This window comes from Magnusiomyces paraingens, assembly GCF_902498895.1.
Source record: "Magnusiomyces paraingens strain CBS 517.90 genome assembly, contig: contig1, whole genome shotgun sequence".
NCBI lineage: Eukaryota > Fungi > Ascomycota > Dipodascomycetes > Dipodascales > Dipodascaceae > Magnusiomyces > Magnusiomyces paraingens.
The window spans coordinates 2,342,604-2,370,217 of NW_022474067.1; the positions used below are offsets into that span (position 1 = coordinate 2,342,604).

Sequence of the window (27,614 nt, forward strand, 5' to 3'; positions counted from 1 at the left end):
CTACGGTGATTGGCTACGCAGTGGGGTCTAAAAGATGAAAAAAAAAAAAAATCTAAAAACAAGCTCAAATGATCATTAAAATATAATGAAATAAATAGATAATTGTTTTTTTTTTTTTTGTTTAAAAAGGTTTTAAAAGTCTAATGTAGTTAATTCTTATTGAGACCCGACTTTGTTATTTGAACCGAGTCTGCAATTATTTTTTGAAAAAAGAAGAAATAGAAGAAGAAAATCCTAGGACAGCTTGTAGGAACAAATTGTGTGTGTGTGTGTGTGTAAACTTCATACCTAAGAAGAATATTTGAGTACTTAAAATAATTACCTGCTGCGGCTGACTGACTCTAAACGGCCTTCCCAAAAATTTTCCGTCATTTTTTTTTTTTTTTTTTTTTTTTTTAGTGTTCAGCCCGCCGCCCCTCAAGCACAAATTTGTCCAACCTGCCCTGCCCAGCAAAGCAAAAGTAAAATATAGCAAAGCAAAATAAGCCCCGTCTAGCAAAAATAAAAAACTTTTTCTTCAAGCCATGGGCCCGCAACCGTTTTGACCGGTATCCAACTTATATATGGAAAAAAAAAACGATAGATTTTTATATATATATATATATAAGATAGATTATACATTTTCTATTTTTTTTTTTTTTTTTCCCCTCCTTAATGAAACCTTCTTCTTGCTGGATATCCCCAGCTAAACTTCATTTTTCATCCGCTTCTGCGAGACCGGCGAAATCAGCCGTAGTCCACAGGATTTCGGGGTGGGCCCGATACAATGCTTTAACACATCTTCAACTACCAACTTCATATTCATCACCTTATTCTTCATGGCTTCGATCTACTGCTGCTTGGATGGCTGTTGCTCGTCGCTTTTGGGCAGCATCCATTCCTCAGTATCCCTCCCGTCGTGTCGTAGTCCGACGCAGCGGATTTGCCACTCTACTTTTTTGCAACATTCCTCAGGCTGAAGCTCCAACAGCTGTCACCGTATCTGTGGCTTCATCTTCATCAAAATCATCTTCTACTCGAAATAGATCCAGACCTGTTGCTATTTTCGCAACATCTAACTTATTTTCAGATAATTTAGCTAGAAGCATTTCGGGGTCTGGGATTTCTTTTTCTTGGAAACCTTGCTTGCGTGCTTTCCACACGTCTATCTCGCGTCATTCCAATAAACAACAAAGCAACTTAGCTGATGAAGATGATCAGCAGCAAAAATTTGTAAATGTTCTTCCAGGAAATACTATCAACCATTACTCGTATTTCCCGCTTCCAAGGACACCTTCAATCCAATTGCCCAAACCCGCCGATGAAAAACATCTCCAAATCCAAACCCCATACCCCACTGATATTAAACACTACTACATACCCGGCGGTCAGTCTAAATTAAAATCGCCCGATAATACCAAGTCGTCTTCTTCAAGTTATTATGAGTCCTGGATGCCACGAATGCCCGGGCGCCGACCATCCAAAGCTGAGCTCTTAGCACGTGCCACCAGCACGCTTCAACGACTCAATATTCATTGGAGATGGGCTCTATTCAAACAGGTACGACCTATTACTACCGATGACATCAGCGCATTTTTCTCATGGATCCTTGTTGGAAATATTATTTGGATTCTACTTGGTACTACAACGTTTTGTTCAATTCTTCTTTTTACAATGAACACCGTTTTTGCCCAAGAATATATTGCTCAAGTGGTCGGTAACTTCATTACAAAAAACACTGGACTCACTGTAGTTTTCGAAAATGCAATTGTTCCACACTGGAGCGATGGGAAAATCTCCTTTAATAAAGTTTTCGTTTCACGTCGACCCAACCGCGGTAATCATCGTGTTCAAAAGGGTTCACAAGCTGCAGCTGCAGCCGCAGCATCTAGTGAAATCACTGATGGTTCATCTTCATCTTCTGATTCTCCCAATAAACCTGTCGATACTGGAAATTATACCCAATTTGACCTTACAATAGATACCGTTTCAGTCACTCTATCACTATCCAAGTGGATGAATGGTGGCGGTATTGTTCAAGATGTTGAAGTCAAAGGTCTACGTGGAATTGTAGACCGCCGTATGGTCAAGTGGGATCCCAATGACGATCCAGTAAACCACAAAAATATTCACAAGCCAGGAGACTTTGAGATTGAGAACTTTAAAATGGAAGATGCCCTTGTGACACTTCACCACCCTGGCGGCTTTCGACCTTTCCGTGTCAGTATCTTTAATTGTGAACTGCCACGTCTCCGTAAGCACTGGCTATTTTACGATATTCTTTCAGCAAACAATATGTCAGGCTCTTACGATAATTCTCTTTTCACTATCCATCCTCGCCAGCTGGAAAATGTTTCTTCATTTGATTCAGAATCTGAGGGAAATGGTAATCCTTGGCGCAAGGTGAATCGCCTGCGTATTGATGGCGTCAACATTGATCACCTTAACCGTGGAGTCCAAGGTCCATTTGGCTGGATTGAAAGTGGTAATGTCGACATGATGGCTGACATTATGTTCCCTGCGGAAGAAGAAAATATAAACTTTGCGCAGGTTCTTCGTGACATCAAGGCGTCATGGACTACAGGTATCCATCAAATGACGGATGCCCGCAAAAGTTCTCATAAAAAGAAGAGAGGCTCAAAGAAGGACGACGATGCAAGTCCTCTTGAATGGAATTCTAGTTTAATTGTTCCAGGTGCTGAATCCACAAATACACCAACTGCAAACAAATACATTGTTTTAGATTTGCGTGTCCAGCTCAACAATTCTCGGGCTGTGGTTCCATTATTCACTACTGACTTGACTTATATCAACAATGCACTCATTAGGCCAATTGTAGCCTACATCAACTCACGCGACACATACATTCCCATCAATTGCCGTATTGTCAAGCGCTACGATGACTTTGAAGGTTCATGGACCATGTATGATTCTCGTCTTATGGATGACATTAGTGCTGCCGTGTATGATGCTTTTGCCGCAAACATTATGGACGACGAGGCTCGTGCCATGCGTATGCGCAAAGTTGGGTTCTGGAGTATGCAACTTGCACTCCAACTCTTCTTACTGAGTCTCGGTGCTATTGCGTAAAATGAGAAAGAAAGAGTGAGAGAGAGAAAAAAAAAATAAAAAAAAAAAAAAAAGCTCCTCGAAGAGTATTAAAAATTGTATATAGTTTTAATTTTTGTTTAATGTTATGTTTTTTTTTTTAAAAAAAAAAAAGAAAAAAAAAAGAGTAAAATACTAATAACGGCGGGATTGGTTTCGATTCCTATCACCATCTTTATACCGGTCATCTCTGCGTCTATCTCGTTCTCTGTCATGATCTCTATGATCCTTGTGACTACTCCGACTGCTTCGGTCTCGGTCTCGGTCTCGGTCTCGATATTCATCTCTGTCCTTGTATCGATCTCTTTCTCGGTAGTTATCTCTATCTCTATCTTTATCCCTACCTCTGTCCTTTTCTCTGTTGCGGTCTCTGTCTCGATACCTATCTCTGTCTCTGTCGTGATGTCTGTCTCTATTTTTGTCGCTTTCTCTGTGCCTATATATACTGCTCCTGCTCTCATAACTAGGAGACTTTTCTCTTTCTCTTCCACGTTCTTTTCTTTTATGATCCCGGCTATCATCTTTCCTCTTTTCTTGTTTTAAATCTTCCTTTTCTTCTTCTTCCCCTTCTTCCTCGTCATCTTTTACAATTTCCCCCGTTTCTCGATCAACTTTTACAACAGGAACATATACTCTGTCCACAGCTCTTTTTCCAGACCCACGCTTCCCGGCTTCTCCTAATCCGTTCCCGCTACTTGCAGGTTTTGCACCAAGCCCAAGAAAAGCAGGCCGCCTCAGCGCAACTTCAGGATCTCGTGACCCATATAATGAACTTTTGGTATCACCAACACTTTTTTTTGTTTGATCTTCAATTTCATCTTCTAGTTTCCCGTTCCAGCCCATTCCACGTAACAGCGCTGCTCCAAATTCTTCAACAGGAACGCGCTCATACGCGTCTAACCCTGGGGCTTCTGGCCGTTGTGAAACATCCCGAACAAATGCTTCTTCTTCTGTAATTCTTTCCACCATCTCTTCATCAGACTCATCTTCATCACGAGTGTATGTGCCAGGTTGTGAAATTACTAGGTTTGAAGAACCCGTACCTGTAAATGATTTCCCTTGAAGAAGGGCACGTTTTGCAAGTTCATCTTCCGAGATTTGTGTAGTGTCTTTATTATCATAATCAAGATTAATTTTGTTGTTGTCATCTGTGGTGGATTCACGTGTACCTGAGTTAAATCCAATGACTAGTCTTTTCTTTTCAGCTTCGACCAGAGCTTCCAGATCCTCTTCAGTTCCCTGAGTATGTTGTTGTTCGTCTGGTATATACGCATTCCATGCTTTAACTCGTCGAACTTCTGCTCTCCAATCCTTGTTGGGTACTGCAGGAATCACAAGTGTTTTCTTTTTTGATTCTTCAGCTTTTTCATCTTTATTGCCACCGTTTGCTGTGATGGCGTGTCCTAAGCGTACATCAAAGCCAGTTACTGTTTCTACTTTCCCGCTATCATCTTCCTGATTCTCACCCAAAACCACGCGTTTTTTGTTTTGTAACTGGGGTTGAGATCGTTGTGTATCGATAATGTTGGTAGTAGTGTTTTCTCGTTTTGTGCTTAATGAAAAGGCAACTGCGGATTTCGAGGAAGACAAGGAAGAAGATGACGATTTTTTGAGTGAAAATCCAATAGGCTTGGATTCACCGGAATTCCCGGTTCCTGGACCTGGAGTTGTCATTTAATCCTGGAAGAGTGTTTATGTCTATAACAAGAAAAAAAAAATGAGATTTCACGTTTGTGTGCTGGCTGGATAAGTTGATAATTTTCATGGAGGAAACCAAATGAAGTAAATAAAAAAAAAAATAAAAATAAAAAATAAAAAAAGGAAGAGGCACATGAATTTTATGCAATATACGGGAAAATGCAATTATATAAAGATATTGCTTAGTGTAAAATATAGATTTCAAGCAAACACACACACACAACAGTGGCCTAAAGAGGTGGAGATTTTATAATGTCAAATTTATGTAATGATGATAGCAACTATTAATAGTTAAAATGAAAAAAAAAAAAAAAAAAGGATTTTGTAAAATTTTTATTTTATTTTATTTTATTTTTCATTTATTTTTCATTTATTTTTCATTTATTTTTCATTTATTTTTCATTTATTTTTCAATTATAGTAATAGCTACAAATTTAGATCTGGATACTTTATGGTTATGATGGGAAAGGTATTATTCTATGTTAACTTAACATAATAATAATGTGATTATTTTAAAAATATTTTAAAAATAACTTAGTTATTATTTTGTTAACAATTTTTGTTTGTTTAGAAAAAAAAAAAAAAAGGTGGGGAGAGGGAGGGAGGGGGGTTTCCTTGTTTTGGTTTTAAAATTATAATAAAAATTATATATAGAAAAAAATATTGCAAAAGTATCATTGTAAATAAAAACAATTTTTTTTTTAAAAACTTCTTATTGAAACTTCAATCTATATATTATTCAATAAGTCCTTTAATATTAAATCTTTGATGGATGTTTGCATTGAAATAAATTAGCTGCAATGAAATAACATACATCAGCTACTTAATCACTGACTCGATTTCATATATATATATAGGTATTTTACATCATCACATTTTCAAACATCCATTGCTCACAATAGAAACCAAGCATGTTTTAAACAATTTTCATCAATCAATTAAGAAAAGTTTAAAAAAAAAAAAAAGAAGAATACTAAATTAAATTAAATTTATAAATATAAATATAAAAAAAAAGAAAAGAAAAACCATTAACTAAACGAAATGACTGACATGTTTAAGGGTCCTCGGCCCACTCATTCTCACGACGAATCTCATCCAACTGCTCAGGAGTAAAGTCATTCTCAATGCCAAAAATCTCACGGAGTTGCTCAGGACTCTTGCCCTTAATCTTGTTTGCCACAGTCTTGCAAGTTAGCTCAAACAGAGGAACAATATCAAGGTAGTTTGCAAGAAGCATGATTTCAAAAATGACAGGATTCTCAAGATTCATAAAGTTGTAATCCCATTCAATGATATCAGTCGTACGACGAATGCGGTCGGGTTGGTCGTCCTGGGTTTTCTGGACAGGAGCAGGAAGAGGAGGATCGTCCTTGTGATATGTGCAGTAGTCAATGACCTTCTCCAAAACAGAAGCCTGGGCACGAGGAAGGGGAATTTCAGCATTTTCATCACCAATATCCTCAACCATATTCTTGATGAGAACAGATTTGTAGGCAACGTCCTTGGGGACTTCAAACTTTTTGTTGTCGTTAGAAACTAAGGTGACCATTGTAATAAGAATTTTAGATTGTTTTTTGATTGAACAGAAATGAAATTAAATATGAACAATTGAAAAAAAAAAAAAAAAAAAAAAAGTAATTAGGAAAATCTTAGGGTATTTATATATTTATATATATATATATATATATATATATATATGATTCGTAGTAAAAGAGATTCCTTAAAATGTCGATTTTATTGATGCTTGGATTTATAAATTGATGGTTGGAAAAAAAAAAAAAAAAATAAAAATAAAAAATAAAAAAAAAGTGGCACTGTCATTTTAATGCCAAAATCACGTGAATACAAACAGCATTGAAATGATATGCTTTAAGTCACATGGTAGTAATTTTTTTTTTTTTTTGTTTACTTTTTTTTTTTTTTCTTTCCCTCCACAAAAATCCTCAAATATTCCAAAAACTATCCAACTTTTTAACAACCAAAATCACCATGGAAATAGAAGAATCCACCCCTCCAGCTGCCGAAGAAAGCTTGACGGTTGAAGTTGACCGATTAGCTAAAGAAACCGTCCGTTCTGCCATTTCTTGCGGCGCGTCGAGGCAACCTCTTCGCGTCAAAGATATACGTGCAACAATGGCCTCCATGAATGTACCCAAGACCCGTGGCCCTTACTTTACAAAAATGTTGACCACTGCAGAACAACATCTCATGGATGTTTTCGGCATGCGGCTGGTCCGGATGCCTCCTGCTGTTGTTGAAAAAGCTGCTTCTTCAACAGCCGGGCCCTCAGGATCACAACCTAAACGCGGCCGTAAAAAACAACGTACTGAAAATGAACCAAGCTCAAGTGCTCCTAACCCTTCTCAAAGAATTGAACAACAGATTAGATCAGAACAAGCTAATGCAAGTCATCAATTTGGAACTCTTATTCAAGGAACTTCACCTGGTGTTGAACGATATTATCCCAACGTCGTCACATCAGATAACTTCATCTTACGATCAACCCTGGACGAACAGTTTCGTTCTATCGTCGCTTCTTATACACCCCCACAAGAATCAATTTATTCTGCAACAGTGGCTATTGTGATTGCTCTAATTGCTTTACGTTCAGATCACTTAAATAAATCGGACCTCGATGCCTACCTAAATGAAATTGGCTCCCCATTTGAAGAAGATCTCGGCGAGGAATCACACTTTATTTCTCCCTTTTCTTCTTGGGACGAAGCGATAAGAAAGTTTCAAGCAGACATGTATATTGAGCGTGATATGAAAACTGTAATTGATGCTTCTGGAAATACCCTAGAGTTTGTTACATATTCACTTGGCAAACGCGCAAAGCGTGAGTTTACTATCGAAACTATCCTGAAAATGTGTGAAGCATTTTTACCAGATACTTTTGAAAGCAAAAAAAAGCAAATCCTCACTCAGCTTAAACGAACAGATCTTATAACTGAAAGCGATATTCTAAAAACTTGGTAAATGAAATTCTATAATGTTAAAAGTAAACAGTTAAATAGAAAAATAATAATAAAAAAAAAGGGAATAAAAACTATATCAATCCACCACGCTTGCACAATGCGTAAAACTCGCTCTGAGGATTGGCAAGCAAATTGGCTGGAGTATCAAACTCTGCAATATGTCCGCGCTCCAAAACCAAAATTCTATCAGAATCCATAATAGTATTGAGTCGGTGGGCAATCGTCACAATAGTTTTATTCTTAAACTCTTTGCGAATAGTTTCTTGAATAAGTTTATCTGTCGCCACATCTACACTGGCTGTTGCTTCATCTAAAACTAAAATGGCAGAGTCATGTAGCAACGCCCGTGCAAGACAAATAAGCTGCTTTTGGCCAGCACTAATGTTGGATCCTCCCTCCTTCAGTGATGCGTCCAGACCCTCCTGACCACCAGACAAGGTCGTCCGAACAAAATCTGCCAAATGGGCAAGTTCTAACGCATGCCACAACTCCACATCCGAATGTTGACTCAATGGGTCCAGGTTCTGTCGTACAGTGCCCTCAAATATTTGAGAGTCTTGAGGTATGATTGAAAGATGTGACCGTAAATCTGCCAACCCCAGTGTAGAAATATTTTTCTTATCAATTATGATTTTGCCCTCAACAGGCTCAATAATACGGAAAAGTGCCATGATTAGAGAGCTTTTCCCGGCACCTGTTCGGCCTACAACACCGACTTTTTCTTGTGATTTTATCGATAAAGAAATATCTTGAAGAATAAGATCCAAATTATCGCGATACCGTGTCGAGTAATCCACAAACTCAATTGTACCCCTCTCAGGCCACTGAGGCTCAGGGCGTGTCTCCTCAATAACTGCAGGAGCTTCTCCTTTAAGATTGCAATATTCCATAATGCGCTCGACAGCAATAATACTAGTCTCCAACGATACTGCTGTTTTAATAAAGTATGAGATATCTTCAGACAAAACAGCAGAGTAACCCATAACAACACCAATCAACCCTGGACTAATTGATCGTGTGATAGCACCATAGGTTACAAAAATGGCTGTTGCAAAAGTTAAAATTGAACCTATGGTTTGTTGTCGCATTGAGAGCCATCTATTTACACCACGGAATAAAAAAATTGCCCGTAAATTGTAATCTAGATTAACAGCATTAATATGTTCGAACCGCTCAACTTGATCAAAGGCTCTGATAGTTGATGATCCTGTTAATGTCTCTTGAAAATGAGAGTAAATAGGGCTTCGAGAAATCACTAGTAATCGCTTAAGTGCACGTGAAGCTGATGCGTAATACTTTTGATAGTAAGCGTATACACCAACCAAAGGAAATAAAATGAATAAAACCATTGGAGCACCGTAAACGATAACCACAACGGAAATTAAGATATCAGTAATGACCCAAATCATCTCCAAAAAGTTGGACGGTAAATCTTCATCAAGCTCCACAATGTCACTGGAAAATCGATTAATGATACGACCTGTTGGAGTTGTTTCAAAAAATTGCATTGGGGCATGCGCAACTGCTTGTAACATTTCCTCATGAAGCTTCTTGGAAGCATTTAAACCGCAATAAATCTTTACAACAGCTTTACGGGCCACGCCAAGTAATGCAAACGTCATGCCAATGCCTAAGTACGTTCCAAGATAGAACTTAATATTAACATTGCCACCTTCTTCGCTATTGCGTTCAGACCAATGCTTGAGCCAGAATTTTGTTGTGACACTATCCAGAGATGAAATAATAACTACAGCCACTGTGATAATGACTGCTTTAATGTTACAGGCTTGAATGTAATTTTTGTAAACTTGCCATTTGACATGACCTTGTTCAGCCTTTTCCTCAGTCTTTCCAGTGCGTTTAGGGAGATTTTTCACAGGTGGAGCTAAAAGAGGCATGGTTTCCACAATAGTTGATGCCGGTGAAGGTGAATGCGAAGATGGTGGTAACTTATTTTTATCGCCCTTCCCCTTAAAGCTATCGTCAAGAGTTTCTAAACTTGCTCGCCGTAAAGTGTGGGAAGAGTGTGTACGTCGATGAGATGCTTGAAACCTCATATGACGAGGAATATGTTCATTATCTTCAACTTCATCATCTTCATGGCTATTGCTGTTTTCGTCAGCTTCATCATATTCTTCCAACGGGGTTACTATAGTCTCGAAGCTCTGTAAGGCATCATCGTCGCTATGTCTACCAAACTCGTTAATAAGATTTTTAATATCAGAATCAGGGGCATTAGGATTCATGATATCGGAAAAAGTACCCGTTTGGGTTATGTGCCCATCTTTTAATAAAACGATGGTATCTGCACATTGTAGAGCATGGATGCTATTTGTGGCAAAAATACGCGTTTTGGTCCCCAAAATACCTTCTGAAGACAGTACTTTATCCATAACATGAGCCGCAACATGCTCGTCAACTGCTGAAAGAGGGTCGTCAAGAAGATAAATATCTGCACAGGCATAAACAGCACGAGCTAAAGAAACACGAGCCTTTTGGCCACCGGAAAGAGATATGCCCATTTCACCAATTTCGGTTTGGTCGCCATCAGGAAGTAGCTCAATATCTGGAGTTAATGCACAACATTCTATCGTTAAGTTATAGAATCTTTCATCGTACTTGTGACCAAATAAGATGTTTTCTCTCAAAGATGCGTTCATCAGCCACATGTCTTGAGAAACGTATGCAATATTACCCTTAATTTTAACTGAACCAGACTGGCAATGAAGTTCACCGAGTAAAGACTTGAGGAAACTAGTTTTGCCACATCCAACCTTACCAACTATACATGAAAGTTCGCCTTTGCAAGCCTCATAGTAAATATTTTTAAGATAAGGAGTATCATGGTCCCAACCAAAAGATGCGTTATTGATAAGTACAGTGGTATCCCCGTAATTTATGGTGCCAGGTTGGACACACTCAAAATTTTTCTTTGAAAGTTCATCAGAAACCAAAAAGTCGCGAACGCGCTGAAATGAAACAAGGGAATTAACAGAACTGACCAAAGTTTTTGGAAAGTCCAAAATAGGTCCATTCATCATGAAGAAAAGTGAAAGTGCAGGGAAAACAATGTCAGGAGTTAATGGCTGATTTTCAAGATAGGCAAATGCAGCAAAAGAAGAAGTTGTAATGATACATGGGATTATGACCCAAAGGAAATCAATGACCGAACTAAATACAACAAGTTTTTTAAGATTCTTAAGTTGTTTATTGTTTCGAATGAAATTGATCTTGTCGATGAGTGGTGGCTCCCAGCCATATAGCTTTAAACTTTTAATATTTGTTAGAAATTCTGTTGTTTGGCGAATGCGCATGTCCTTATACTTCATTTGCTTTCTGCGCTTTTTCTTAAGAAGACTGGTCATGTATGAATTGAGGGGTAAAACAGCAACAATTAGCGAGGGCCCCACAAAGGCCGAAGGGCCAAGCAAATGGTACAGACCTGTCAAGCACATGGCAAGCTTGATGGGGGCCTGCCAAAGAGTAGAGATCATGTAAAAGATGCGAACAATAATGATAACATCTGTGGACATAAGGTTGACAATTTCACCAGTGGACTTTTGCTGGCGTTCAGCAGGGGTGATGCGTAAAGCCTTTTTGTAAATCACAGAGGATAGTGCCGCACGAACAGAAAGCATAAGATTTATATTGACAAGAAATGCGTGGGTACGTGCAAATGTTTTTGCCATTGCAAAGGAAAACATTCCTAGTGAGATGTAAAATCCAATTTCAGGGGCTTGAGGAGGAGTACCGTCATTTCTATAATAGGATTGGGCAAAAAGAATTAGATAACGGAGAAGAAATGGTTGTGCCATGCCAAGTAAATCTGTTACAAACTCAAAAACTCCAGTGAGCAAAACAAGACCACCAAAAGATTTAAAAAGAGCTAAGATGAGTTGTGAAATTTTGTCGGAAGATCTAGAAGTCCAGTAAAACAAAAATTTGCTTGCTAAAGCAGTAGAATTGCAGTTCGAATCTACCACTGGTAAATCACTGGGCGTAAGTTCACCAGACGTTGCCTTGGAAATAAGAGGGTTCATCCAAGCAAAAGCAAACCTTGAAAAAATGTCGGCATTATCAAGAAGAGCTTTAGAAGGTATAGGGGTATTTGAAGGCTGTGACTCTATGTCATTTTGATCTTGGGGGATAGACGAATAAGAAGAAAAAGTTCCGTATTGTCGTGGTTGACGCTGAATCAAAATTTTAAAAGGGATATACTCGAGAAGAAATACGGATATCGATATTAAAATCAGAAAGGCGTAAAGAATAGTAATAGCAGTAGAATTTGTTTGAAAACTGTTGAATAATTTCACCGAATAAGAAATTATTGAAACAAGCCAATAAATCAAAAGGACGCCGCTGGGGACGCCTCTAATGTCTTCAAGCACATGAATTGTAATTGCGCGTAAAAGTAAAATAGCTGAAATACAGGGCGTCAGGAAAGCATAAGACAAAGAGGGGAAAGGGGATTGGTAAATTAAAAAGGCCACTAATGTATTGCACAGAACAGCCATAGTTGCCAAAATCTAAGAAAAACTATTAAAATTCGATTCAAAAAAAATTGATTTAATATTTGCATTATTTTAAGACTTACTATTTTAGCATGATAATACCATGGTAGATTTGTTGTGGAATTATACGTCTCGGCGTGAGAATAAGGGGCAAAAAAGCCAAATAGCAAGATTATTGCTGGAGGTACTATCAAAATCACTGAATTGACAAAACATGGGCTCAGATTGCCATCGGAATCAAGAGCAGTCCAGCAGGTATCACCGCAAAGCTTTGAAAGAAAGCTTGGAGATGAACATGATGAAAATGTCGAAAAAAGTGGAGAAGATGAAGAGAGCAGAAGCGAGTGATATTGATCAGAGAAAGCCAGTTTATTATCCATAATAGAGAAAAAAGAAATTGAATTAAAAGTGGCGAAAACTTTGTTGTTTTAGTTTTCAAAAAGGCCTTTAAAATATAGAATCCAATAGTATTAAAAAAAAATAAAAATAAAAAAATAAAAAGAAGAAAAACATAATGATGAAATAGTTATTTTTTTTTTTTTTTTTTTTTAAAATGTCCTACTAAAATTGTAGCTTAAAAATTGAAGGCTGTGTAAATTAAAATGTATTTTCCCGGTTAATGCTATATATTTTAGACCCATGTAGATATATGTCCGGACCCAAATATACTTTAACATCTATAAGATATATCTCCAAAAATACTCCCACCACCACCAAAATGCTACAATTTTAAAAATCTCAATTGTATATATCACAGCCGACAACCGAATTTTCTCATCAAACGTCATAGTTTCTAAATTCTTTTCATTGTTCAATTTTTTTTTTTTCACAATGGCTTCAAACAGTTCAAATCCCGAGGTTTCGACTCAAGCTTCAGAGGAGGCTTCGAAAGCGGCGTCGAGCAATGAAAACTCAGCCACCAAGGGCGACCCTTATGACATTGCCACAATAACTTACAATTTGCGTGAGGCCGCAACCTTAACTCTGGTATGTATGCTTATTTATTCTTGGATAAATCAATTATTACGCCTCTCAAATTTGAAATTATTATTAATATGATTTTTCACTTTTTTTTTAGCAATTGAAAGATTACGTCTCATACGCCACTCTTCTCGATGTGTACATGGGAGTTCCTACTAGGTTTTCTGATGTTGACCGTGTGTTACTGCTTCAAACTCTCCTTGATATTCTTCGATCAAGCGATGTGCTTACCTACAATATTGCTTGGAATATTCCAGATTTGCTACTTCCATATTTTGACCAACATTTTGATTTCGATCACCAAAGCTTAGCCGATACTCCCTTTATTAAACTGCTTCTTGCAACCTTTTCCCATATCGCCGAAAAAGGAAATCCCAAAGAACTTAACCTCAAAGCACTAGAAACTTTATCACGATTATCTGTGATTGCTAATTATAATGAAATCCATCAAAAATCCCCAAAAGTAAAAAACGAAGATAGTGAAGGAGGATATGAGGAAGGAGATAAAGATGAAGAAGGAGAAGGGGAAGGAGAAGAATATGATTATTTCGACAACGATGATTCTGACGATGATACAGGAAATCCATTCTTTGACGACCAATTCAACTACTCCAAGAGTGATTTTGAATCCCGAGCTAGAGTTGCCGAACGGTTCTTAGATCTTAAGTTTGTGGCTCTTTTCGAAACCATATCAACCACCCTTAAAAGAATTACTACCTCTTACCCATCTCGATTTCTCGCCACTGCAACAACTGGTCTTCTTTCTTTCTTTGCTTCAAATGTTCCTAGGCTTTCCCTTCATGGTCTTGTTTTTGTTGTTCGAAGACTATATCTTTTCGTTCGTGACTATAACCCTCTCTTAAATGATTCTGTTACCGAGATGGAAAAAGAACTTCTCAGAAAGCTTTTACAATCATTTATAACTTTCCTCTTCGAAATCCTCTTTTCAACTACATCCGTCAAATGGTCCCATCGCCTTTATGTTGAGCTTCGTAACAATGTTGCTCTTGAGATCCAGCAAATTAAACGCGAACGCTTTTATGTTCTTCAGAATTATACATTTCAAATTAATGATCTTTCGGAACGAATTGAACAACTTGGAATGTCGATAGATATGGATGTTAATTCTCTTTTTAAAGAATTAGTTTCTGATCTTGTTGAAAAGTACGATAAGAATAACCTTTCACTCCCAGATACTTTGAACACAGTCAGCGACGATACTGCTTCTGAAACTAGTACCATTAGACCGGATTCCTTGCCTTTTGATTTTCAAGGTGCTAAGGCCCCTGAAAACGTTCATCTTTCTAAAGAGGGCATTTTACTTTTTGTTACCCAGGTTCGCTTTGAAAACAGACATAATCCAGAAAGTCCAGCATTCAAGTCTTTTCAAGACCTCATAAAGGTAACACATGAGTTTATTCTAGGCAGTGCAAGTCCATATTCTCTTCAAGGTGATAACGAATCAGAAACTGCTGCTATTCCTAGCTCTGGTGTTTGTGACGCTTTGGCTTTTTGGGCTTTGTGGACTCTTCGAAACGTTAAATCTACTCAGCAATTATTGCACCAGGTTCCTTCAGAAAAAATGCTTATTGAATACCTTCAGCTACTTACCATGATGGCAGTCCATATCAACCCTGATCGTGAGGGAGATCTTAAGGCTTTACTTTACTCAGTTATTTTGCGAATTCTTTCCCTACACACACATGCTATGCGCTATGGATACCTTGTTGATACAATTAAATCTTGTCCGTTTAGCGAGTCGAAACAAATGGCTATTCGCCATTTGAAGGATTTCCTTGTAGCTAAAAAGTTAACTCAACATAACAAATCTGCTCAAAGTAATACAGTTGATGGAGAAAGTCTGTTGGATGAAAAGTTGAAAAAATTGGATATTAATGATGAGAAAACCCAACATCATGCTACTTCATTCAATCCCGATTTGGTAGTGCGACCAAACCTTCTTGTGGAGCAGGACCAGAGCGAAGAAAGCTGCGAAAAACTCTCTGCTGAAGAGAATGAAGAAGTAGCCACTCTTATTTCATTGGCGATTAAATCGGCCACTGAAATTTCTTCCAGACAATTTCAAGACCAAGAGAAAGGAGAAGATGATGGCGTGAGTTTGCATTCTGGCAATGAGGAGGAAGATGAAGAGGAAGAAATTGACTTCAGTGTACTCGGAGCTTGGGCTAACTTTGTAGCGGCTGGTGCGTTGACTCAATCTATTACAAATCAGGTTGCTAGCAAGTTTGATACTTTTGTAAATCATCTTAAGGATCTTTGTAAAGATGGGAGTGAAGTTGACGAAGATGAATTTTTACTGTTGCGCCAGGCAGAGCTTTTGGAGCTTCTTGTTGGCAGCATTAAAAGAGAATAGAAAAAAAAAAAAAGGGAATTGTGTACATGTATAACTCAATAATAATTATTAAATAATAAATTCAATTTTTTTAGTAAAAATTAAAGTGAATTGGCAAACTTTTTCCAAGCAGGGCCCCACCGATCGCAGGCATTTTTCCATGAAATATCAGTGTCAATTGTTCCCAACCTTTTAGAATCCTTATGGAGGCTTGCTCCATATTCCAAAAGTCTATCCAACGTGAAACCTTCTTGGGGTCTTTCAGATTTCAGCCGTTCTTTTTTTAACTTTTGTTGCTGATACTGTTTCTGGTGGACGGAAAAGGGAACTTGAGAAATACCCTTGCCTTTCCACTTACTCTTTTTGCTCAGTTGCTTTTCACTTTTGTAATCCCATACCACACCTTCGTTTCTCTGCTGGGGTGGAAAAGATGGACGCCTCAATATATTATCCATCTTATTATTTTTTTTTTCGTCACGTTCTTGATGCATACTTCTCCTGTTGTGATCCACCCCAAGCAAACGGCGGCTAGATTTTCTTCGTGTATTATTACTAGTGTGGGAATTAAGCACATTTCCGTTAAACTTTTTACTTGAGCTTTCGGCTGCAAATGGACTTGTATTTAGATCTAAGTTTGATTTAAAGTTTGGTGTACTATTAGAATACAATTCAAATTGTTCAGATTGCCCATTATTTCTGTGATCCATTTCTCGAGTCACAAATGTACTCAGTAATCGTTTTGCGGAAGCTTTGATAGGAGTGCTAGTAAACTTTGGACCTTTAGAATGAATATGCTCTCTAAAGAGTTGATGGTTAGTTTTAGGTTTTTCTGTAAATAATGGAGCATGAATTAAATCTAAATGGGGGTTCCCATGAAATCCATGAAATCCATAAAATCGGTGATGGGATATCTCATCAATAAGGTCATTTTGAATCTGAATAGGTTGGGAAATTTTCTCTGTTTGACCAGAGTCAAAAGTTAAAATTTTTGAATCCCGGTGAGAAAATAACCCTTCTAAGCTTTCAAAATCTTTTAAATTTGACCATATATCAGTTTCCTGGGTTACTGCTCTCTCTAAAGTTTTGCTGTCATCTGGCATTGATAAAGTATGTTCTAAGTAATCATCGGAAGGGAAAGAAGTGTTCAGAACCCTTTCTGGATTTTTTTTTCTATTTGAATCATTTGGGTTTTTAAAATTATTGTTTTGATTAAAACTGCTCTCAGGTTCAGAATTTACCAAAAGTACGTTGAATATATCATTGTCGTTACTCTGCTCTCTTTTCAGAATTCCACTTTTTCCCCCTTTTTCGCTTTCAGTCTTATTGTCAAAGTCTGTTATATTAAAATAAGTGTCATTAAGCAAATCAAGAGATTCATTTTCGTATAATGTTAACGGGTAATCCAAACTCATTTCTTTAAGAAGTTGTGATCTGTGAGCATCCATGATTAATAACTCGAATAAAATGAATTGAGCTTATTAGAAATATATATATAAAAAAATTGTATAAGGTTGTATTGATTATAAAAAGAAAATTGGTAAGAACGAAGATAATCTCAAATTTATATATATTTCAATTTGTTTTTATTTTTTTGCAACATGGAGCGTGTAAATATCTTTTTCGAGTCTTTTTTCCACCACGCCTCAAAGATACTGTAAAAACGGCTTTGACTCTCATTTCTGTTCAAAAAAAACATGCTTTCAAGCCTTGACTCCGTTTAACAACGGAAATGAAGGATAAGCGATTGCTGATTTAATTTTTTTGAAATATAAAAAAAGAACAAAGTCTAGATTTCTATGTTTTATTTCAGTTTTTTCTTAGCGTATAATGAACCATATATGAATCATATTACGGATCTATTTCTTTTACCCCCGAGTGGCAAGCCGCGCAACCATTTAATTATAATGTCACGTGAATTTTATATGTATACCTTTCCAACGCGTTTTTTTGGTGTCAGCAAAACTTTTTTTTTTCCCCCATCCCCACCATTAAAATAATACAATGACACCCCAACCCGCGTCTTTGAAAAAAGACAAAAATCCGCTATCGACGCCAAAAAAGACATCTGTATCTTCTTCGGCACCAATGTCATCCTCTTTGGAAAAGGCGCCATCTGATTCTGCGACTTCTACTACTTCAAGTAATGTTTCTGAAGGTACTTCATCATCTGCTACTACTGGCAGTACTGCTGCTATCCCATCGACTGCTCCTAATAGCACTACAGTAACATCTACAACATCAACAGCATTACCTGGATCTTCGACATTAGGATCTGCGTTAGGAGTTTCAGTAGCAACCACACAACGGCCTTTGCGTCCTAGTATTGTCATTACAGTATACATGCCGCTTCAAGGTGTGTCTCCGGAAGAGCAAGAAAAACATCGCGCCGAAACTGTAGCGGATGGCGCATGTAATATCACTGGTGGTACAGGGAAGGGAAAAGCTTTGACTAGCGAGGACGAATATATTGCACAGGATCAAAACGTTGTGATTGACTTTTTGCGACTGGCAGAGAAAAAATATGGCTACGAAAAAGTTCACCCTAACGCTGTGCGCAGTGCTATGGAACTTGTCGGTGATGACGATATTATGGATATGGATGATGGAGATGATGGTGATGAACCTGCAGAAGGACAAATACCCACACCAGTACCTGCGCCTGTTGGGGAAACTGGGGATGCTATAGCAGCAGCAAATAAACGGGCAGCTCAAGCTGCGGCGGCACGAGCCAAAGTCGAAGGAAAATATGACCTTAACGATCCATTTATTGATGATTCTGAGTTATTGTGGGAAGAACAAGCGGCATCGACTCAAGATGGGTTTTTTGTTTATAGCGGACCACTAGTACAAGGTGATGACAATGATGTGCAAAATGCTGCACAAACAAACAACGCCAATCCCGCGGACGGTGATGAAAGTTTTTACTATGACGGTGCTAACGCGCCACCCCCACCTCCTGCACAACATCAACCGCAATCACAGCATCAACAGCATTCTACATCGAGCACAAAGAAGAGCAAAAGTCGGAGCTCCAATTCTCATACTCATAATAAAAACGATCATAATGTTGAAGAACAAGTTGATGAAGATGTCATTATATCACATGCATCACCAGCTCAACCTCGAAGTGGCACAGGTGCTTCCACCAGTACTGGTACTGGCACTGGGTCAACTTCAAACACTTCATCATCAAACACTTCTATACAAGGAACTAAACGGTCGCGAACAACAGCTGGACATGAGGGTTCTGGGAATAGCACGGGGGCATCTGGTAATAGCGGCACTAATGGGAGTCATAAATCAGCTCGTACGAAAAAATCTAGTAGCAGAAAAAGCGATACCAAGAGAAATCATGATAAAAATAGTGGTAGTGGTGCTGGATCTGGATCTGGGGCAGTTAGTAGTGCTAGCACTCCAACAGCATCTGCCACCACAGGGACAGCAGAGACTTAATAAATTAATGGTAGTTTTAGTCTTTATTTTAATAAAAAAATATTTTGGTTATATATGATACTGTGGTCGGTTAAATGTAGTATATAGATCTTAAGATCACAAAGCTTTGCGATTTTAACGTCAAATAGACCCTGCACATATCTGTCTAAAGGCGGTAATTAGTTTCAAAAAAAAAAAAAATTAATTAATAAATAAATAAAAAATAATTTCTAGTAAGATAATTGTCATAGACCTATAAATATTTATAAATGCGGGTAAATAATTTTTTGAAAACTTTTGAGAATGTATTTAGAAGCACATTTACTTTAAGATATTTTAGAAATTATTTATATTATCTAGATCATTTATATAAAAATTTATTTTATTGATCTTGCATTTAATTTTTTTTTTTAATTTAAAAATTCAAATTATTCACCAAAAACTTTCTGCTATATTTTTATCTAATTAGATAATTACTTTATAAAGTAATTTTTTGGACCAAAATTAAGAATCAAGTATTTAGATTAATCCAATTTAATGATATCGTTAGATTCTAATCGATTAGATATGTCGTCTACTATATATTATAAGCATAACTATTTTTACTGTAAAAAATTTGAGTCATCAGAAATAAAGAAAGAAAGAAAGAAAGAGAGAAAGAAGAATAGTTATGGCTCATTAAAAAAAGATAAAAAAGAAAAAAAAAAACTCGAGTTTAAATCAAAAAAAAATAAAAATAATAATAATAAAAAGGATGAGGATAAATTTCGGAGATCAAACAAAAGAAACAGCTGTTAAAGTTGCCAGTAAAGCAACTATCGAAGCTTTAAAAAATAAGAAATATAGCAAAATTAGAACTAATGCAGAAACATTAATACTAGCCCAAGACTAATTTTAAGGAGAAAAACAAAAGAAAAGAAAAGAAAAAAGAGCAAACATTAAATAAAATCTGCAATGAACTTGAAAAAATATAAAAAAAAAATAAAGAATTTCAAAACATCTACTAAATTCTTTGCAAGTATCTCCTAAGGTATTTAATGGAGGCGTTAGAAAGTTGGATTATAAAAAAGTTAGTATCTGTAGCAATGTATAGTGCGATGACTATCGCGTTAACCTTAGTTAGCTTAATATTGGAATATTCAGGAGTAACTAATATTCAAAAAAAAAAAAAAAAAAAAAAAAAAAAAGAAATTCTCATCTCATCAGGGTGTGGTAAAATTTGCCGAAAACTAGGATCTCACACTAGTGATTCCAGAATCAAAAGGACTTTCTAAAATAAAATAAAATAAAATAAAATAAATGAAATAGAAGCCCCACTTTTCGTTATGATTACGTTTAAAAGCTTAATAGTACATAATTTTTAAGCAAAAATAAGGTCTCATCGCAGAAAAAAAAATTTTTTAAAAGTACCGAAGATTAACAATGCTTCTTTTACAAAGGGAAAAAGGATATTCTTAGTGCATATTTACGAATACTTGGTCGATGGAAGCAAACCTAGGAAATTTTCTATTGGCTACGTTATGTTGATATTAGATCTAAGGAACAATTTTTTAATCGCGAAAAAAAAAAATTAACAATAAATAAAAAAAGGGTATTGAAATATTCTTAGAAAAAAAAATCAAAGCGGAAAAAAGTTTAATACAGCTTTTCACAACTATTTGTTTAATGGCTAAACAATTATACTAATGCCGCTGGATCCGTAAGTGAAAGCAGCAGCAACGAATTAGAATTAATTAAGAAAGATCTAGGTTACATTTCAATGTTAGGTCTGACAAAGAAATAAGAACGGATACATTAAAACGAGTAGAATCTCTTTTTTTTATTTGTTGCTTCAAATGAAAAAAAAAAAAATAAGTATAGTATTATATAGGGATGATACTCTACCATTATCCAAAAAAGTGTAAAATATATTTTATTTGATGTACAAATAGGACCTCCTAAGTTAGATCTTTTCAATGGTTTAAAGAGAGGTTCTCTCAAAATTAATATTAATTGAGATATTTTTGTAAGTCTTTGTCAAGCATTTCGTATTTTAAAATAAAAAAAAAATTAAAAACAAATTACAAAAACCTTATTTAAATAAATCAATAATTTTTTTAATCATTTTTTAAAAAAAAATTGAGGCCTAAGGCTAATTTTACCGTTTTGGAATTATCATGATGGCTTTTCTAATTGATTGTTTTTAAAAGAAAGTATATTCACAAAATTTTCAAAAAAAAAAAAAATAAATAAAATAACATTGTAAATAAGAAATACTACATCTTATCCTATTTTTCGGTAAATAGAGAAAAGAAATTTCAATTAATTTAAGAATTTTATCATTGCTTAAGACGCTATTTAAAAAAAAAAAAAGCTAAGCCATTGAAAGATAAAGTTGGATGATGGACACCACATGAAATAAATGAATATAACACCCTGACTCAAATTTTAGTAAAGTTAGACCATGTAGCTCTTACTATATACATTATTATCTCATTACAACATAAAAAAAACCCTGAATATCAAATGAGAAACTTAAGTAGATTTTTTTTCTAGTTTTTAAAAATGGTCATTTTAAAATTTTCAGTTTTTTGAAAATCAAAAATTCAAAAAATTGTTTTCTTTTTTTTTTCTTATTTTTTCTATTTTATGAAATCAACTTTTTTAGTAATTAATTTAAAAACTATTTCAATATCCTTATTTGTTATTAGACTCTTGAACCTATTGTTGCTAGCTTCCGTCAGTAAATTAGCGAAAATTCTTTTAAAAACTTTGCTTTATTTACTCAGTAACCTCAATGCTTCTTTACAACTAAGCTTTCTTTCTTTATTATAAATAGTGGTCATCAAACTAAAACATTTATGACTAATAATCAGGTTAATTAAGAAATATTGACTTTATTTACTAGTGCTTCGGGTCCTAGAAAGTTATAAATAATTTGATGATTTTTGAAAACGTGTTCACCCTCTGATAATAATATGAAGCTAAATGAAAATTTCAAATTTTTCAAAAACTTCATCATCTTATAAAGGGTTTTCAATGTTCTTAAAAATAGAAAATCTAGATATTAAGATATTAAGATATACTCCTTAAACAATCACATCATTGATGAGCGCAAAAAAACAATTACTATTATCTCAAATCAATCTAATGAATATTCAACCAAGGACCCAAGCTATATTTCGTTTTGGGCATATCAATTGCATAGTCCAACTGGACGGTAATATCTAATCTTAACCCCTTTAGCCCAATGCATCTTTTTAAATTTTGATGGATAAAGAAATGATTTGATGTGCATTTTTTTAAAGTAATTTACTAAACTTCTCCTTAATGATGATGGAACATAATTAAGAGTCAAAACGCTTAAAACAGCTAGCAATTCTGCGCGATTTTATTTTTATTTCAAGAACTAAATTTGATGAAGCAATTACTCCAAATATCTCATTTGTTGAAATATATTTCAATATATTGAAATACGTAACTGTATGAGTTTTTGTTGGTCACAAAAAAATTCTGAATTGAATTAATGGAGTTACATCGCCATAAAAAGGTTAGCTAGAGCCATTTGAGCCATCCTTAAATGGCAAAAAACAACTGAATAAATAATTCTATTCAATGGTTTTTTACACATAAAATATTAACTAATTTATTGATTCATAACTAAATAGCATGAAATATATTTAAGCTTAAAAAAATTATGTTAATTAATCTCTTTAAAGAACTTTTTTTAGTCTGACCATGGTTTTTTTAAAAATATTTGATTTAAAGTCTAGTAGTTTGCATTTTACCGCTCTAGACTCGCTAAAATTTAATTCTATGTTTGTTTATTTTTTTTTCTTTTTTAAATCCGGGTATTATGCTTATATAATACTTTTAAACTACGGCATTTGAAGTAATTACGGGTGCTTAAAAATTATGTAAACCCCCAACCCTTATTGTGATTACATAACTATATTTTATTTTTTTAGGGCACCAAAGCACCAAAAGTTTTTTTGGGGTGTGTCAGTAGGAGATACCAACCAGCTATTCCCCGAGGAAGTTAACTCCTATCGCTAAGAAAATAAATAAAAATCCAACACACGTTCTTATACTGATTTTCAAATTGTAAGAAACTTGGGCAAAATAAAAAAAAAAAAACTATTCATGTAATGGATAAATTGTAATATAATAATTTCAAAAGTATATGATTAAAATATTTGAATAAAGGGTGTATATTCGTAGTACATTCCACTTTTTTTTTTTTTTTTTTTTTTTTTTTTTTTTTTTTTTTTCAAATTGAATTTATTACAAATTATATGATATGAACTAATAAAAATGGATGGCTCATGGCTCCTTAGAAATATATTTTCAACACCTTTTACTTACTAATTAGAGGCTCCTTTTCACAAATCAATCTAATGTACTCATTGTAAACATCCTGAAAGTTGAAACACTAAGAAGACTCAATACCATCGCCCCTCAACTAAGCAACGTCTACTTCTATCTGCATACGAAGCGCAATTCCAAATCCCTCACAAACTTCAAAAAGAAATTTGAATCTTTTTGCTTTAACTAGATATTCAGACTATTTTATAAGCTCAGCAGTTATATCCGTCCAATATTTTACCATGCGCTATACCTAAACGATTCAAACTAGGCCAACCGGCTTTCAGTTTCCTTTTTTACCTCTAACAGAGAAAGTTTTCAAAGTTTTTTCAGTCTCCTGAAGAAATTAAAAAACAAACAAAGAGCTAGGAGTTTTTTGAAGTCTTTTAAGTTAGAGTAGGAGAGAAACTAATTAGACTTTTGTTACTTATAGAGATGATTCAAAGCCGAAGCAGCACCGCCAAAAGAAACAAAATAGGTTGTATGCCTTCTGATGTCAGTTGCATCAAAAAAAAAAAGAAAATATTTCATGTAAGTAGGAGGGTCCATTTTGCAGCAATGATTTCAGGGTCAAGAAACTTGATTTCGGATGTAACACAGCATCACTTTGTAATATGCCAAAATAATGGCTGTGTACTTGACTCGTCGTTGCAGGACTTTTACCCATTCATTCAGCAACATTGATTCATTAATTGGCACTATGACTGAAAATATCGCAATAATTTAAAAGGCGTTCGATATTTTCTTTTTTATTTTATTTTTTACAGCATCCTTTGCAAACTATATGATGTTTTAAAATTTATTTCCTATCTCAAGTAATATCTTTAACAGTCTCCTTTTTATTTGGCCTCAAGCATGCACTATCTACCATAATAAAAAAAAAAAGAGATAAACAGGAAAAAGACAAATTTGTTAAATTTTTAATGAAAGAAAGAAAGAAATATTTATATTGATATTGATATACCAAAGGATATGAAAAAACAAAAATTTGAGAATTTTTAAAAGCAGCTATTCTACTGTGGCGCATGGTTAGTACTTACTAATATTAATATTCAATATGTCAAGTATTATATTATACACAGTGATAGGATAGGTATTTTGTATTAGTATTAAAATACTTTCTATGGTGTAATATAGATATTACTTAGTGAAGGCATAGAGGCAACACTTTTAATTACAGATAATTTTTTCTTATATATTTTTCGTATTTTATTCAAAACCACCCATTTTTTTTTTCTGTTTTTGGTGTACTAACAAATACATGATATGCATCACTTGAAGAATTTCTCAAATCTCCCAAATAGGTTGGAACGAAAAAAAAAAAAAAATAAATAAATAAAAATAAATTCTTCAGCATTAACCTCAAAAAATAAGGGGAACTATTTCCCCATGAGGAAAAGTTTTAATATCATCATTATCAAGTTTAAGGTGCACCAGGTTGACTAATCTCGTCAATTTTTGTACTAGCTTGTAGTATATTTTAGTTTCAATACCTTGATTGACACTTTGAGCTTCTAACAAAGACCTACGTTGTGGTCTACCCTGCAGGACGCTATAAGCCTGAGTAGCTCTAGTGCCAGTTCCTAAAGGCGTCTCCATTCTCGTTCATTCGCATCAGTTTTATTCTTTTTTTTTAAAGAAAAAAAAAAACTTCGGCGCAAAATAGTTAAAAACGTAATAAGCTCATCTCCATCTTATTAAACTTATACATAACGCATCTCATCGAAAAGTGACGGTTATTAATGCTTTTTTATTTTTCCCATTTTTACAAAAATGTACAAAAAAGGAAAGAAAGAAAAAAAGTATTAGCCAAGCGAAAATTGACCTATGACTTAAGGGACTGTACTATATTTCCCTGCAACCTTTTATTTAAAATGACAATAGGTTTATCACCACTTATGTCTACAAACATCAATGTATAGACCCTTTTTTTATCAAGGTAGTATCAATCAAAAATTATCTGTCTACCCTATTTATCCTGGTCATAAAATATAAATACAACAAAAAATACAAATCGAAAGGCCATATTAATAATGATGACATGAACCCTGACGACCACTGCATCACGGGTGAGTTTTTGACAGCCTCCAAATGTAGTTATTCAAGGCCTGTTAATGAATATATAAAGACAAAAATAGAAACTATCGGGGAGATGGGGCCTATATATTAGTATAGATGCAACAATATGAAGTGAGGGAATAACTGGAGTGAGAATTTAAAAGGCTCAATATGACCCATAAGTGCAATAGTGTCTATTAATTTGAATATTAGACGCAAGTCAAAAGAAATTGGCTATTAAGATGGAATCAGAGTTAAAGTATTTCTATTTCATAGACAAAAACTTCATTGGTTGCTAGGTGTATCCCTAAATTCTAACAGCAATTTGAATTGCGTATTGTGGGCCCCAGTCTCAGTCAGTGATGAGACTGGAACGTTCGGGTATGTGGTCATTCTATGATATACAACAGAACAGAAGACTACACCTATAGCACCAAGTTAGAGTGAAGTACGATTGTCGAGGTACGCAACTCCTTAACACCTAAAAGATAGTGGTATTTTTTAATGCTGATAAATAGAATAAGACAATACAAAGAGGCCTTACAACATTGCTACTGAAATTTCAGCAACATTTTGATGTTGCTAAATGTTGGCATTCAAAGAATTGTTGATGTTGTTACAGATCGCAATTCAAAAAAAAAATAAAAATAAATAAAAATGGATACAGGCTTTGCTGACGTTTGTGCAATACAAAAGAAACAGAATAATGCAGATTCTTTTTAAGAAATATAATAAAAAAAATTTGTTACATATCTTTCAAGTACCAAGCATATCACGGCGTTAACTTATTAATTGGGGAAAAGGAAAAGTTACAATCGGACCCTTTAAAAAAATATTTTTCAAATAAAAGCAACTGAGCATTTGAATTTTTTATTTTTTTTTTTGCAGGGCACAATGGTAAATAGTAAAAATTATATAGGAAACGAAAAACAAAGAAAACAATCTATCGAGTAATAATATAGATTTCTACTTTTGTTGTTGTTAGCGACTAAACCCGATTTCTTTTTTTAAAAATTATTTAAAGCGAACAACAAAAAATAAAATAAAATAAACTTCAGTTACCCAAGTATTATCCTTAAATTACTCTTTTCAAATTTAATACCGCGATTTCCTAATATGATAAAGCAAATACGATTATTTTTTGTTCCATTATTTTTGAATAGTATTAAATAGTTTCTTGGCTATTGTTGTCCAGCCTCTTGAAGTAGCTTTAGACTTAATCAAAAGGAATAATTTTTGACATAGATTGCTTTGTGTAATTTGAAATGATATAAAAATAAAAAATAAAAAATAAAAAATAAAAAATAAAAAATAAAAAATAAAAAATATCATGATATTGTTCTCAGCTAATGATCAAATAATTCAAGTATTGTCACATTCAAAATTTCGTTTTTAAAAATAGTAGCAAATTAACCTAGGGCGTTACTTATCAGGACCTGCTTTTTAAGATTGTTATTATCTCAAAACAAGTGTTCTGATGATTCTTAAGTTCCCATTGTAATATATTAAAATGAGCTTATAAAGAGACATAGTGCTGTTATAAAAAGAAAGACAATGAAAACAATTAATCTTATAAAAAATAAATAGAAAATAATTCTTTAAAATAAAACTAAAAAAAAATTTATACATCTCTACATTTGATTGTATTCCAAAAAAAAAATTTTTTCATTAGAAAAATACTTGTAGAAATATTTGATAAATGAAACTAAATATTCAAACATGAACACTGAATTAAAAAAAAAAAAAAAAACGTTGAGCTTAATATACATAATTAAGTTTAAAGCTGCATTCAAAATTCAGAGAAATAAAAACATTAGGTATTCTAGAATCATGCTAGAATTACATATTGTGGGACATTTTATGACTTAAGGTCGAGTGGATCCCAAATTTTAAATAATAATAATAATAATAATAAAATAAAGATGTAAGTTAGCACATGTCAGATTACAAGGTTTGGAACCATAAGATTGGAACAAGATTATTATTTTAAGCGAAAATCAAATTTTTGAGGTATTGGGAGAAGTGATGATCATGATGCTCCAAACAAGCTCATAAATTTTTTATTTATTTTTTTATTTTTTTATTTTTTTATTTTTTTATTTTTTTATTTTTTTATTTTTTTATTTTTTTATTTTTTTATTTTTTTCAATCTAGAAATTATTATTCATTTTT

General features: G+C 34.5%; 8 protein-coding genes across 8 annotated transcripts; 4 read left to right on the forward strand and 4 right to left on the reverse strand.

Moving 5' to 3' along the window:
* Positions 1–654: 654 nt before the first annotated feature.
* Positions 655–3,069, forward strand: SAPINGB_P000687 (uncharacterized protein; the record flags this gene model as incomplete). The annotated part of the gene is made up of 1 exon (XM_031995410.1): positions 655–3,069. The coding sequence occupies one exon, from the start codon at positions 655–657 to the stop codon at positions 3,067–3,069; it is 2,415 nt and encodes an 804-aa protein (XP_031851301.1).
* Positions 3,070–3,222: 153 nt separating this feature from the next.
* SAPINGB_P000688 (uncharacterized protein) lies at positions 3,223–4,761 on the reverse strand (the record flags this gene model as incomplete). Its single annotated transcript, XM_031995411.1, has 1 exon — positions 3,223–4,761. The coding sequence occupies one exon, from the start codon at positions 4,759–4,761 to the stop codon at positions 3,223–3,225; it is 1,539 nt and encodes a 512-aa protein (XP_031851302.1).
* Positions 4,762–5,839: 1,078 nt separating this feature from the next.
* SAPINGB_P000689 (uncharacterized protein) lies at positions 5,840–6,334 on the reverse strand (the record flags this gene model as incomplete). The annotated part of the gene is made up of 1 exon (XM_031995412.1): positions 5,840–6,334. The coding sequence occupies one exon, from the start codon at positions 6,332–6,334 to the stop codon at positions 5,840–5,842; it is 495 nt and encodes a 164-aa protein (XP_031851303.1).
* A 440-nt stretch (positions 6,335–6,774) lies between these two features.
* SAPINGB_P000690 (uncharacterized protein) lies at positions 6,775–7,764 on the forward strand (the record flags this gene model as incomplete). The annotated part of the gene is made up of 1 exon (XM_031995413.1): positions 6,775–7,764. One exon carries the CDS (start codon positions 6,775–6,777, stop codon positions 7,762–7,764), a length of 990 nt encoding a protein of 329 aa, XP_031851304.1.
* A 70-nt stretch (positions 7,765–7,834) lies between these two features.
* SAPINGB_P000691 (uncharacterized protein) lies at positions 7,835–12,654 on the reverse strand (the record flags this gene model as incomplete). The annotated part of the gene is made up of 2 exons (XM_031995414.1): positions 7,835–12,289; positions 12,358–12,654. The coding sequence occupies 2 exons, from the start codon at positions 12,652–12,654 to the stop codon at positions 7,835–7,837; spliced, it is 4,752 nt and encodes a 1,583-aa protein (XP_031851305.1).
* A 451-nt stretch (positions 12,655–13,105) lies between these two features.
* SAPINGB_P000692 (uncharacterized protein) lies at positions 13,106–15,629 on the forward strand (the record flags this gene model as incomplete). Its single annotated transcript, XM_031995415.1, has 2 exons — positions 13,106–13,261; positions 13,353–15,629. The coding sequence occupies 2 exons, from the start codon at positions 13,106–13,108 to the stop codon at positions 15,627–15,629; spliced, it is 2,433 nt and encodes an 810-aa protein (XP_031851306.1).
* Positions 15,630–15,709: 80 nt separating this feature from the next.
* SAPINGB_P000693 (uncharacterized protein) lies at positions 15,710–16,708 on the reverse strand (the record flags this gene model as incomplete). Its single annotated transcript, XM_031995416.1, has 1 exon — positions 15,710–16,708. One exon carries the CDS (start codon positions 16,706–16,708, stop codon positions 15,710–15,712), a length of 999 nt encoding a protein of 332 aa, XP_031851307.1.
* A 901-nt stretch (positions 16,709–17,609) lies between these two features.
* SAPINGB_P000694 (uncharacterized protein) lies at positions 17,610–19,061 on the forward strand (the record flags this gene model as incomplete). The annotated part of the gene is made up of 1 exon (XM_031995417.1): positions 17,610–19,061. The coding sequence occupies one exon, from the start codon at positions 17,610–17,612 to the stop codon at positions 19,059–19,061; it is 1,452 nt and encodes a 483-aa protein (XP_031851308.1).
* Positions 19,062–27,614: the final 8,553 nt, after the last annotated feature.